Consider the following 14,469-nt stretch of genomic DNA (forward strand, 5'->3'; position numbering starts at 1 on the left):
TGCACTTTTATTTTTGGGTGAACTATGCAATTAATGTTATATATTACAAAATTATGTATTGACTTTATTCAATACTTAAATACTCAAAAGCGTGAAGGGTTTGTCTTTAACCAACATCTACATCTATCTACAGTACAGAGCTCCACCTTGAAGAATGAATGAAAACACAGGCCACAGGGGGCGTGCTCTGGTTTGGACGTGCTTACATGTGTCAACTGACGTACACGTCACTGTCCAGCTGTCTGAGTGCGCATGCGCAGTCAGCTCCATTCGAGGAAGTGGGTAGGAGACACAACCGCAGCGCCAGGGAGGAGAGAGTTGTTTGTTCCCCGCTCACAGAGGAGAGACCCGCCGCCTTCTTCAAAATGTCGGAACTTGACCAGAACCCGTTCGCACAGCCCGCCGGTGACAACCCCTTCAATGTAAGTGTGTTCGCAGTTTGTTGAGGCTCACTCGGGTGCTGACATATTCAATAAACGGAAACTTGCTGATGTCGGGGCGGGACCTACTGCTGCTGCCTTGAAAGGCATTCGGCGAAGCCGGCTGATTGACAAGGCTCTAACCAATCAGCGAGCTGTGCTAGAGAATGGGGCGGGGAATCAATTGCGCTCAGTTGCAGGAAGTTAAATTGTAGACTGTGAGGAATGTGTGTCAAACCTTTTTAGTCACATTACAAGTGTCACTGTTCACTTTGGATGAGGAAGGAATCATTGTGAGGAATTTCTAAGATGTTGAATGTGATGTGATATATCATATTTGGTATGCCCTTCTTGACACAAGTTAATCGTAACTACAGTTGTCAGATAAATGTAGTGCAGGAAATAGGACAACATTTTCCTCTGAAATGAGGTTGAGTAGAAGTTTATAAATGGACATTAATTGTACTGCCAGTTAACTATCCATACCTACGTACATGCAGTGGTGCTGCTCATATAATTTATAATCTGCAGGATGTAGCCTCCAAGTCCAGTCTACAGAAAGCACTGTACCCTCATTGTGGTTGTGCCCTAAAAAGTATTCATTTAAGAAACTAGAATTGACATTTTTTTGGCCATATTTTCTTGAAAAATGAAAACAGTGATTCAATAATTAGAATTGTTAATTTATTAAAGGTCCACCGTTCTTGTGTCTATTTGACGTTTATCTCTGGAGCTCCTGCAGCAACAGGTTGGTTAGTCAATCAGAGGAGAGGCTTCGGGCCTGGCTTCTTTTTGGGCTCAGTGTTTCTCCACTGATTGGCTCACTGTTTTGAGTGACGCAAGGCCAGACAGATGATTAACATCAGACAACAATTTGGGATATGTTTCAATCTGATTGTATCATTGTCTACATAGTGTTAACATTGTTTTTTAATGTGGGCCTCTGCGGATTTAATATTGCACTTCTGTAAAGGTTGGGCACATTAAAGGAAAAATTATCAACCGAGAAGTAGCAATGGTTGTGACACCCCGCTTCAGTCCCAAATATGAGTCAAGCTCCAAAGACAATTCAGAAGCAAATTAATGTCTTTTAAAATCAAAGACAGCAAATGATAGAATACAAAATCTAAAATCTAAATTAAGAGCATATGACATTTTTCCCATAACATTACATAACACTGTGACTTATACAGTGGTGCAGAGTGTGTTATAGTATCAGGTGCACAAATGCTGTGACGTCAGTGGAGACCTCTGTTTGTCTGCTGGGTGTGGAAGTGGCTGAATAAATAACCTAGTAACCCAGCTGTAATATGCTTTCAATGCCATGTTGTGCACTTCAACATGACCCTGTTAAAGCCTGCTATTAAAATATTAATATTTTTCAAATTTTTGACCAAATAATTAGGACACTAAAAACTCAAATGTGTCCCCCCCCCCCTCAATATGCTGTGTTTTATGAATGTGTATTTCTTTAAGTTGTAGGATTGTGGAACTCGAGCGGCTTAATTTGGTTTAGTAGCAATATTCTACTGTAGTTATGAAATGTTTAATTGAGCCACACCCAGGTATTCAAAGGGTATAACAATAAATCTTGTTTCCTGGTTCAGAGATACTTAAAATTTTAAAGCCTTTTCAGAAAATAATGTGAATACAAAAGTGTGTGTGTCGCCACTACTAGCTTGTCCCAGCTTAGAGATTTAATGGCAGTCATCACTTTACTTATAGAGTTCTTAATTCACTGACATGCGTCATCAAAAGGAATGAGCAGTTCTTCAGTCGTCAATCAGCAGGATGTTTTTCTGGCCTTTCCATATGGTGAACTCATTCTGCTAAAGTTTTGAATATCTCCATAGGCTGTGCTGATCAACAAAGAATTCTCCCTTAACAGGCATAATGTAAAATAAATCTAGGGGGATGATCACTTTAACAAGTATATAATGTATTTTAAAGTAATTTAAGTTTAGGTTTACCCAAATGTTAAGTATTAAGTATAAACTGTAACGTCATCCTCATGTTTTCTGCTGGGAAGTTTTACAGGTGTGTCGAGACAGGATAAGTAATGTTGAGTGAGGCAACAATTTCAGTCAATGAATGTTTACCAATGGTCTGTAGCTGCCTCCTGTTAAGAAATTCGTTTTTCAAAGGTAATGATTCAACAGTACCTTCAGGGGTTACTGTAACAATAGCTGGAGGTTATTGTACTTCACTTTTACAAATTGGTCACAGCAGTTTTTTAAAAAGTTTACTTTACTTTTACATTTAGTGTTTCAGGAAATGAAAGTTCCAAAGGTCTTCTTTTGTGTTCTTCAGAGGTCAAATATCTCAGACTCAAGTTTAGGGTGAATTCAAGTCAACAGGTGCAGCAGCGTCTGGTGCTCTCTGCAAGGAAAGAATTCAAAAGTTAATAAAGGACTTTCACAAAGTGAAATATGTTTCAGAATTGACACATTTTTATCTTCCTTATTAATAATATTCCTTAGCATTCCTTCTTATTTCTTAAATGACGTTTTTGTTCTGTTGTTTTTCACTTGTTTGCTTTGGTCTTTGTTTGTCTTGGTCATATGTATAATTTTCAAGTTTGGGTGTGTGGTGATGAGGATGAGCTGATGGTGACGTGTGTTTTTTCAGGATCCTTCTGTCACACAAGTGACGAACTCCAGTATAGAAACAGTTGACCAGTACAACCCTTTCCCTGGCCATCCCACAGTAAGACTTTTCAAAACTGTTGCATTATCTTATTTTGCTCTTTTATTTTTGTCTCACTCCTTCTCTTCCTGTTTTTTATCTCCTCTTTCTCCCTGCTCATCTCTGTCTTTACTTTTCTTCTATCTTTTCTTCTTTCTCACTTTTTCTCCTCTTGTTTACTCATTATTGTCATCGCCTACTCACTGTTTTGTCAGCAAGTTTTGGATTTGTTCTCTTCCTTCCCCTTTTTTTTTTACCTATTGTTTTCTATCCTCCTGCTTTGTCTTACCATTTGCAATTTTAATTCGATTGACTTCCTCCATTCGCATGTTTGTCTTGATCTTGTTGTCACATGCTCATACACCTCCACTGTTTTTTTGCTTTTATTATTTTTCAGGATGGCCTAGCGAGTAACACAACTCCAGCCGCCACCTCTCCCTACCAGCCTGCTGTGTTACAGCCGTCTACAGAGCCCAGTCCACAGGTGCGTCACAAACTCTCCCCTTAACGGCTGCAGTAGAAATAATACTATGTTGAACTAGAATGGCATTCAGTAGATCACATACCCTTGCCAAGGCCCAACAATCCCCTTATATACAATTAAGCTCAAACACCAAATTGCACACATTCATAGATATTGGTTTCCAAAACTTGCCAGATTTTTTTAATATCAAGATACACAAATTATTCCTTGGGAAAATAGTGAAAAAGTAAAAAAATGCCCTAAGTCGAATTGTTACAGAAGGTAAAAAAATTCCTGGATCATCCGCCTGATCTGGATCTGCAGCAACATTTGATGAGTTCTTCCCTGATCCATACTGCATCCTTCCAACAAGTATTGTGGTAAACTGTCATGAAGTTTTCGTGTAATCCTGTTAACTAACAAACAGACCAGGGCGAAAGCAAAACCTCTTTGGTGGAGGTTATTAGATTACAGGACAGTATTTCCTTTTATCAGGTGTCATAAACTGTATATTTTATTGCCGCTCTGGGCCCCAGGTGCCCACGGTTGTCACTAATGCTCCTAGCTCCTCCCACCAGGAAACCCACACACACACAACACACAGGAAAAACTGACAGGGAGGTGCAGGAGTTGTCACCAAGATAACAACTCAAAAAGAAAATCTAAATAAAGTAGTTAAAATAAAAAACAATTTCAGGGGAAAAAGGTCACAGATTCATTCCTCTTACAAGGGTAATTTTTCCATGAATGAAAATACATAAATCTTGTTGCATATAAGAGAATCCGGCATTCAACAACACACTAACGGGTCTATTGGGAGAACTGCAGTTTAAGACTCTTAAAAGGAAGTTTACCACAAATGTTATTTCTGAGTCTCGACTGACTGCTAGGTGAAGTGTTGACGAATGAAATGGCCTGTCCTCAGTGTGGTTGAGGTTACCGTCAAGCACAGTGACGACCAGAAACCATTGTGTAAGGCAGGAGGGCAAGATCCTGGTTAAGGGAAAGCTAACACACCCACTCTAAAACTGAAGGACCATGCTCTTGAATAAAGATAGGAATATACTCATATAAACATCTGTAAAAGAAGCTCAGAAAGGCTTTTGTCATCTAATTGTTACTGTGTAATATTTATTTTACAGTGGTTAATCCCTACTTCAGATGTTAAATATAATAAATATTGAATATGTGCTGGCTGATATTTGTACTCCTTGTTATTTTGGATTATTGCTTTGCAATATGTCTAAGCTCCTAATTTGTGTGTACTGTGGGCTGCTGATATGTCTGTACATGTGATATGTTTGTTTACTTAAGTGCTTGTGACTCTCTCCACTCAGGTAGTGGCTGCTGCAGCTCAGGCCAACTTGCTGAGGCAGCAGGAGGAGCTGGAGAGAAAAGCTGCTGAGCTGGACCGCAGAGAGCAGGAGCTCCAGAGCAAAGGGCCGACAGGTCATTAAAGACAAACCCTCTCCTCTCCTCTCCTCTCTTAAAGGGATAGTTCACCCTAAAATTAAAATTAACTACTAATCTACTCACAACTGTGCCGATGGAGGGGTGGGTGAAGTGTTCGAGTTCACAAAACACTTTTGGAGTTTTAGGGTTAAACAGTGTACAATTCAATACAATTGAGAATACTCGAAACGGTGTCATTTACACTAGAGGTGTACATCTTCACTAGCCTCACAATTCGATTCAATTACGATTCAGCAGTCAAAGATTGTCGATGCATATCGATGCATTACAATGTCTCACATCCACAATTTTCAAAATTACTGCACATTTCTAGCTGCTTTTTCATCAGTTAATACAATCAGACAAATATGAACTCAGTTTCTATTTAGAAAGTGCTTTAAAAGAATTATAGACTGTTATTACAAGTGTGCTTTAATTTACAAAATATGGTTTTCAATTAAAAAAGCTGACTACAACAGTAAGTGTATGACACTAATGACGCTCGTGTTCGACTCTGTCCCTCTTCACACACAAACTGATGACCAACTGTATTTAGTTATGAATCAATGATGTTGGATCATGACTCCGGATCGTTCTGGTCACTTTAACCCTGATGTCCTGTCTGTGTGCTTCACGTTACGTCTCGTGTTGTGTAGCAGGTTTAAACATGTGTCTAATAAATTCTAGAGCGAATCAATCAAACAAACACAAAGTCAACGTTAAGTACTGTACCATCACTGAACTTGTGATCAGTGACAGTGTTTAATGTTAAAGGACGACTACAGATGTTACATCAACTATAACTTTTGTTTCATATTTACATGGATTTTAAACCTAAAAACTACAACGTCCTCAAAATCACTGAATTGTGGTCACAGATTCTTAATTCAGATAATTTTTTCCAAATAAAGACATGCCAAGTGTACACATACACATAGATTAACACATACATATGCATAAATATACGTACACATATACATAGATGTACCCATACACATATATGCGTAAATATACATGTGCATATACATAGATGTACACTGACATGCACTTAGATATACACATAAATACACCCATACTTATGCACACATACACATTCACTTTGATATAAACACATACACAGAAACAGACACATACATCCCAGATGTTAAAATTGTATTAAAAAAATGTTATTTCTTTTTTTCATGTCTTTTTACATTTAATATCTTTATTTTTTTATCATTATTTCCCACCTCATCAGTTTAGAGTTATTCCAGATGGATGTTTGTCATTAGTTTGAAAATTAAATTAAAAACAATAATTTATAAAAAAAGAAATATTTGAAAACAATGTTGTATACTGATATGTATGTGGAGGTGGCCATATGTAGATCCATACATCAGCTATATTTGGTAGAGTTTAGTGAGTTAGGTTAGTTTTTTTTTGGCCAAATGTTTTTATGCGTTTATACCAAATTTACAACCAAAAGCACAACTTGATTAACAGCAATATTCGGAAAATACCTCTTTTATGCCACAATGCATGGAAAATCTACCAGTTGTGTTTGAGTGCATGGGTACTTGTAGAACTGCTGTGCTGCCTAGTATATGTTGGCCAATGTAATATCCATAATAACCATTATTAAGGGACATCATCTATCCTACCAGAATAAATATGGTTCTGTTTATTGACTCCCGCCTTTCGGACAGTGGTATATTTATTTTAAGACAATGAGCTTCCTTTCTAACAGGGATGATATTGTTTCTATGTTGACAGGTAAACAGAACAACTGGCCTCCACTACCCAGAAGCTTCCCCATCAAACCCTGTTTCTATCAGGACTTCTCAGAGGAAATCCCTCCCGAGTATCAGAGAGTGTGCAAGATGATATATTATCTCTGGATGTGTAAGTACATAAATAATGACATGTATGACTTAGTGCGCTAGCTCTGAAATGTAAGAGGAAATTCATATTAGTCTTCAAATTTTGTACACAGAGTAACTTTTATGATTTCAGTGGTCAAAGGTCACTATGACTTCATTTGAGTCTGGAAAAAAAAAAATGTATGTTGACTTAAACTGTACTGGTTGGCAGACGCATACAACCACAGGAGGTAATACTAGTTGTATATTAGCATTTTTACTCTTATATACAGAAAATGGCACTTGAGATGTCACACCATTCAACATTTTAAAACTTGTATTTAACTTAATTTTGCACCAACATATATTGTGTTTCAATAAATGGCACTGGGGTTCATTGGAACTGTAATCACTGATGTTGTGATTCACAGTACATAAATACGCTACACATGCATTCTGCTAACTCATGATAATGTGAATCATTAACATTTAAGGGTTAGGTTTTTATTTTTTTTTGTTCCTTGAGATTTGAGTTTATTAGTCCTCAACTAAGACTGTTAACTTCCAGGAAATTATGACACTTCATGTTGTTTGAGTCCAGTTTGGGTGTAGTACCTCTTAACAATGCATTGTTTGATAAGAGCCTCATAACAGTCACCCGAATGTAATGACATTGCTAATATTTATTACAGTTGTAATGGAGTGGCTTTTGTTTATACACTGTGAATGAAGATTATGCTGATATTAATGTTATTATTAATCGATTGATTGGGTGATTGACATGTGGTTTTCTTCACTGATTCATCAGTAAACTGTGTGACCCTGTTCCTCAATCTACTGGCTTGTTTGGCTTCGTTCACCACGAATACAAGCCACGGTGTGGATTTTGGCCTCTCTATTCTCTGGCTCATCCTCTTCACCCCCTGCTCCTTCCTCTGCTGGTACCGGCCCATCTACAAGGCCTTCAAGTGAGTCTGTCAGCTGTCAATCTTTGATACATATATCGTTTTCAGACATGAACTCCGGAGAATGTTTGACATTATCGCAGGAGAATGTCTGAAAATGTCTCGCATTCACATTTGGAGATTGCAGCAGGAGATTCTGTGGTCAGATGCATTCACAACAACACAGAAAACTCCACAGCGCTCAGTTGAGGGGTGAAGCGTCATTCAGGAGGCAACGTATTCATTCCACTGCGGAGATCACATGTTTTCATTTACAGCACATTATCACCAGCGTCAGCCGTTATCACCAGAAGCTCTCAAATCTCGTTATCTCTCCAAGTTGACATCTTCACTGGTGTCTTCTACGCAGTGGTGGGTAGAGTAAACAGAAACAGTACTCACTTAAGTACTGTCTTAAGTATTGTAACTTAAAAATTATAATGATTCAAGTAAACGTAAAAGTACTCATAAAAATAAGTAGTACTTGAGTAAGAGTAAAAAAGTATCTCATAAAAAACTACTCAAGTATTGAGTAACCTCATTAGAGTGTATTGCGTTCAAACAGGATATTAAGAGGTAATACAAAGTGCACATTGATTGTAATTGATAAAGTGACATATTCACCAGTTCTTTGGTTGCCACCAGTGCTTTAGTTACAGAAAAGTAGTGAGAAGTCTGTGGCCCAATGTAACGGAGTAGAAGTAATTTTTTTTCATCATAAATTTAACTGAGTAGGAGTAAAAGGTATTCTGCAAACCAACTTCTCTCAGTAGTAGAATTTATTGAAAAAACTACTCAAGTTTGTGTAACGGAGTAAATGGAATGTGTTACTACCCACCTGTGCTTCTATGTGTATCACACCTTTTTTATCCTGAGATATTTGTATTCCTTTTTTCTTTTTCTTTTCAGTTTTGCGTCTGTCGCGTGTTACGAACATCCTCAACACGCCCACTCACTCGCAGTGAACTCTCCAGATAATCTCCTGCTGTGTTCTCACATGGGCTCACTCAGACATTATGCAGAGTTTCAACTAGGGGGCTGGCAGGAAAAACTCAGACGCAGTAACAGACTTGGACATTTGCGTTCTCACATACAGCGTCTCCAGATAATTTGTGCTTCCTTAATAACAATGTATTAGATGATGAAGTCATCACTTTAATTTTTAACCGGGCTACATTTCTTTGAGAATATTTGTAATGAATAAAATGTAATGTTTTTAATAAAATTTATGCTTTCTCATTTTTAGGACTGACAGCTCCTTCAGCTTCTTCTTCTTCTTCTTCGTGTTTTTCTGCCAAGCGGTGATCTCCGTCATCCAGGCTGTAGGTATCCCCCATTGGGGGAACAGGTGAGTCACACACTGTATGTTTTTGTTGTTAACATTTCAAAAAAATGAAGTTAATAAATAGTTTGGATTGATGACTCCTTGATCCTCAATGCCTTTAAAATGTGCTCCAGGTTTGGGAGTGATAAGCCAGTTGTTGTCTTGTGTATCTTGCAACATTTCCACTTTGGTTAGATAAAATTCATATAATAAGTTAAAATATTAATTTTTAGATTGAACCTCTAAATTAAACTATTACACAACCTCGTTTGAATAATTAACACTTATAATATAACAAAATTGAACTAAGAATTTATTCACATCCAAATAGTTGAATCATCTGATCATGTTAATGTCTATTAACTGGATTTGTTGGTAATTTAAACTTTTCTCAAATGATTCAAGGTGGTTCTCTGTTTATTGTGCCTTGCCTTAAGTGTCTGAATTACTACCAGTTAGGTGGCCTATAAGCTGCTTTCCTCTTTCTTTTCTTTTCTTATTTTCTACATTCTTCCATCTCTTCTGACAGAGACTTTCCATCCTTCGTCTCTAGCCGGCCGCTCTCTGTCTGCTGCTAACTCTGTAAGTTTCTGCTGCCTTCTGCTGCCTTCTGCCAACACTCGTTTTCTTCTCGCTTCTTTCACATAGGATTACACGTGTATTTTGGTTTTCGGCAAAACAAGAGAATTGGTAAATGGATGGGCTTCACACTTTATCAGTTCACACTCGCGTGTGTGTTTCTTTCTTCTGAATAGACCCAATTTTTTACACAACCTTTTCAAAATGCATACATATGATAATGTTGTGCTAATGAGCCAAAAGGTTGGTTATTTTGTTATTTGGGAAACTTAAACTAAAGTATAACTTAAAAAGAAGCTCCACATTTCTCATTTTAACACAGGCAAAAAGTGTATCGTCTGATATTCCTGCGCTTGTAATTTTTACTTTATTTTCATAATATTCCAATTTTATTCTCAAAATCTGCGTGCGTGCGTGCCTTTCAATTTTTACATTTGATCTCTCATCTAAAATGTTATATTTCAACCCGAAACCGTGTTGAGCCTCTTGAGTGATGACACAAAAAGGAAGGCAAGGGGATCCTTTCTTGTCTTTTCATATTTGCCAGCGTCACATTAGTGAACTTGCAGCTGTTTCTGTGCTGATGAGATGCAAATCACAAAGCCAAGTTTTAACTACTTATTCTAATTAACAATAACAACAAAAGGGTTTTAGGGATATTAACATGAAAATGTGTTCAGTATTTTTTTTAAATCATTGATTTATTATATATTGTTTGTTTATTTTTATAACTGGGATTAAACTTGTTTTAATTTTTAAAAACAATGCATCACAAGACAATATATCACAGTCAGTGTGTGTGTATATATCAACTTTATTAATAAATTAATGAATAAACAAAAATAAGAGAAGACGCGTGAATACTTGTCCTCATCTTGTCACCACCAATGTTATTTATTCTAACAGTAAATAATAACCATTACTATCATCATCACTTAGACAGACCTGTGCTTCTCTTATCCCAAATCAAGCAACATGCACACTTTCTATCTTGCACATCATTATGGTGTTCATATTTCATGTTTCATTCATTTAGTGATGGGAATCTTTTTTTCATCACAATTTTATGATTGCTGACTTTCATTTTCTTCTTGCATCTCAGCTTTTCATGCAGCTTCTTCAAAATCTTTTTCTATCCCTCAATCTCTCATCTAGGACTCATGTAAACTGCATGCAAGTGTATGAATGGATCATAATGTTGAAGATGACCTTCAGTTCAACTCATGTTGTTAATGAGTTCATGTAAAATGATGTTTGTTGACTCTAGCGGTTGGATCACCGCCTTCACGGCCCTCAGCGAAAACAAGCCAGTGGGAGCCATCATGATCGCAGTGGCCATCCTCTTCACAATGTGCGCTGTGCTAACTATCATCCTGCTCAAGATGGTGAGAGTTTGTTCACTTTTCTTCTTATTTTCAGACTCTGAGGGGACTTTGTTTGACCAGGATGAATTAAGTTTGACAGGTCTTTCATTTTATCTTGATCTTTTCTAAATTAAACGCTTTATATTTGCAGAAAAAAAAACTTGTTTTCACTGTCGTTACTGGGTAACATTTAATTGTATAGATCCGGTAATTTCCCATATTTAATTACTACAATAGGATAGGAAGATCGATACAAATTGGCACTAATTATAAAGGCAATGGAAATTGTGTTAGTTGCTACAGAAAGTCTCACTTGTTTTATTGCAGTTTTTAAGAAAATTAAGGATAAAAATTGGAGTTTAGTTGAGCAACTATTAACTTAGGAGCAAAAAGAGCATTTGGTGAGGATTCTTTTCAGATGCAGATCGGTATACATTTGGACCAGTGAGTAGCATGATGGTTTAGAGTGAAGGTTGGAAGAGAGGTGTAGTTCCAGTAGCTATATATTAATTATCCAATTTCTAATAACAACCACAAGACGTTCACATGATGTTTAATGATAATTCTATTATATGATGAGCACAGAGTAGCTTTGGTACGAGTGAATGAGAATGATGTATTAGGACTATGTTGAAAAAACAAAATCTGAGATTTTGAGTATAAAGTCATAATTTCACAAGAATAAAATCTGAATTTTAAAATATTAGCTTATGGGTCATTTTAAAAAGGGGGATATCAGAAGATCACCATTTTGTTAAGTTATACGTTATAAAGTTAAAGGTATTATTGTCAAATTTGCACCACCTTATCTTATTTGATCATATATCAGCATTTTGGGTACAGCATTTGTCAGGGGGCCCCTCATCAGTCATTAGCTCACGCTCTTCTCCTCTTCAGACCCACAGCTTGTACCGTCGTACTGGAGCCAGTTTCCAGAAGGCCCAGCAGGAATTCTCACAGGGCGTCTTCACCAATAAAACCTTCCAAACAGCCACCGCTGGTGCAGCTTCTGCCGCCGCCCAGGGAGCCTTCCAGGGAAGCAACTAATGGTAGACCGAGCTAAGATGAGCTCCGTTCAACAGGTCAAGGTCTATATCTTTTAAGGTTTACACAATTAAACTAAACTAATGCTGAATCATTGAGGGAGTTTATGTTCACTGAGACCACCAAAGTAGCAGTGATCATTCCTGGAATATTCCTCTGGGAGCAGCTCCTGCCCTTCGGAGCAAGTGGCTGCAAATTATAATTTAACCTTATAATGTATAGACCTTGAGCTATGTGAGGCTAAGTTATCCTTTCACCATCAACGCACATGCAATTCCCCATGTTAGCTTTGCTTTTCACACTCGGTGTGTCTCCTGCAGACTGACTTGGTCCAACACTGATTGAAGGGCAGTCAACGGGAGAGTAAATTCACACGTGGAAAGCAGGAATGAAGTTGACTGATTGATGTCTCAGTGGTTCCTGGCTTTGTATATTTTGTGTGCACTTTTTGGCAACGCTCTTCAGTCTAATGTGTGTGTGTGTGTGTGTGTGTGTGCGCGCGTGTGCGTGTGTGTGCATGTGTGTGCGTGTGTGTGGGTACTGGCATGCTAGTCACATACTGTATATTCACATGGGTGCAGTATGCTTGTGTTTTTTCCACGTTGATGGCGGAACCTGATCATGTAATATAAATAAGATGAAGTGTTTCTGTGTGTTTGATTTCGGTCTTGAAAAGCATTTCTTTATGTTTTTGAACCCAGTTGGAAAACTTTTTTTTTTTGTGTTTATGTACTCCAAATATCATTGAAACAAGTGAGACAACAGAAGAAATAAATCCTGTGGTTAATCTGTGTGGCCTTACAGTTTTGGATAACACTCTTTACTGTAACTATTCATTTACATCTGGAATGATTAAATAAATAAGCAAAAATACTAAGTATGTTCCAGCAGCCTCCCTCATAACTTTCAGGCTTTAATACTTTGCCATTATTTTTTTTACATGTGTCTTTGACTTCTGTCTGGAACCAAAATTCTGCTTTTTTTAACACCCACCGTAGTATCATGTAATTGGTGGAAGTGCTTTACAGTGAGTCAACTGTTAGTAATTTAAGATCACTAGAGTCTTATTCTTCATTTAATTCATTTAAGTGGATGCTAATTTATTTTGAATCAAAGCAATAAACTGATGTTTTTTTTTTCCATTATGATAATAGTAATGTTTTTTCAAAGTAGCTTCAGTCACATCTTCGAACAGAGGCCTTCCTTAAGAGGTGCTTCTAAGCAAACCAAGCAACACTGAGTATGAAAAATGGATATTCCCTATAAAATACATAAATTGACATTAGTCCATACAGAGTCGATCGTTTGAAGTAATTCACATTCCTCTCATTTGTATCTGTAATTAACGGATCATATTTTCACGTACTTTCTAAACATTTCATCTCCGAAGAATTTCAATACACAAGTCATCGTTAAGACCACCAAGCCCTAAATAATCTGAGTACTGATGTATTTTTTCTGCGTGATTTCTTATTTTGGAATGTGTTTGACTTGATGTACTGTTTTAAAACTTCAGCTTGGATATAATATGTCAGCTTTTCCTCAAGTTCCTAACTGCAATCTCAAATCATCTGTGTGTTGTTACAACAGACGAGTGTCTAATTTAAAGTTCAATCTTACATCCATTATAAAATCACAGAATTACACATCTCTGAAATGCATCGTATTAGGAGAACAGAAGTCAGTGTCTTTTGTATTTCAATACTGGATATAGCATCTAATAAAATGCTTTGCTTTCATTTAAAGCTGTAATTGTTTTTTCTTTATCACAATCTATGATTACAATCCATTTAGTATAACAAAAATCTTTGTATAAAATTGTAAGCATTCTCTTGATGAATAGCTCTTTTTTACACCGGCTCTTAAGGTGATAATGTTGCAGAAGTGAAGACACGTCATGAAACTGGCCAACAACTCACTCCGACTTATTTCTGCTGAGCAGAGTTAGAGTTGTTCTGCCCTCAGCTGAGAGGATGTCTTGAAAAAAGACAACACCACATCTAAAACATACAGTAAACAACATAGACATTATTGGCTTTAGATTATTTTAGGCCTTTACTACCAGTTCCCTTCTGCTCTGTTTAAGAAGGTTGAAGGAAGAGGAAATGAGGACCTTTGTGACTGCTCTGTGTCTGTGGGGGGATTCTGCACTGAAACTGCTGCTTCAACTATCTGTCACTCCACCTGCCTGTCACTATGTTCCTCCAGCCAGAATAAGTGCAGCTACTTCCCATTAGACATGGCCATCCACAGCTTCACTCTGCTAACGCTAATGTTGGACAGTCAGTTTTTATTACAGGTCAAATGTGCTGCAAATTATTATTTATATTTTAAATCAAAGTTTCTATTATTAACCC

General features: G+C 37.2%; 1 protein-coding gene across 2 annotated transcripts; it reads left to right on the plus strand.

The window, feature by feature from the left end:
- The first annotated feature begins 171 nt into the window (after window positions 1-171).
- On the plus strand, window positions 172-13,851 carry scamp2 (secretory carrier membrane protein 2). 2 transcript variants are annotated; one of them, XM_035157244.2, is made up of 9 exons: window positions 172-422; window positions 3,048-3,125; window positions 3,502-3,588; window positions 4,905-5,016; window positions 6,772-6,900; window positions 7,666-7,825; window positions 9,048-9,149; window positions 10,972-11,089; window positions 11,966-13,851. In XM_035157244.2, the coding sequence occupies exons 1-9, from the start codon at window positions 207-209 to the stop codon at window positions 12,113-12,115; spliced, it is 1,152 nt and encodes a 383-aa protein (XP_035013135.1). In that variant the 5' UTR covers window positions 172-206; the 3' UTR covers window positions 12,116-13,851. The 2 variants fall into 2 exon arrangements, with proteins under 2 accessions (XP_035013135.1, XP_035013136.1); XM_035157245.1 differs by lacking the exon at window positions 11,966-13,851 and adding an exon at window positions 9,655-9,707.
- The last annotated feature ends 618 nt before the right edge of the window (window positions 13,852-14,469 follow it).

This window comes from Hippoglossus stenolepis, chromosome 5, assembly GCF_022539355.2.
Source record: "Hippoglossus stenolepis isolate QCI-W04-F060 chromosome 5, HSTE1.2, whole genome shotgun sequence".
In the NCBI taxonomy this organism is placed as follows: domain Eukaryota; kingdom Metazoa; phylum Chordata; class Actinopteri; order Pleuronectiformes; family Pleuronectidae; genus Hippoglossus; species Hippoglossus stenolepis.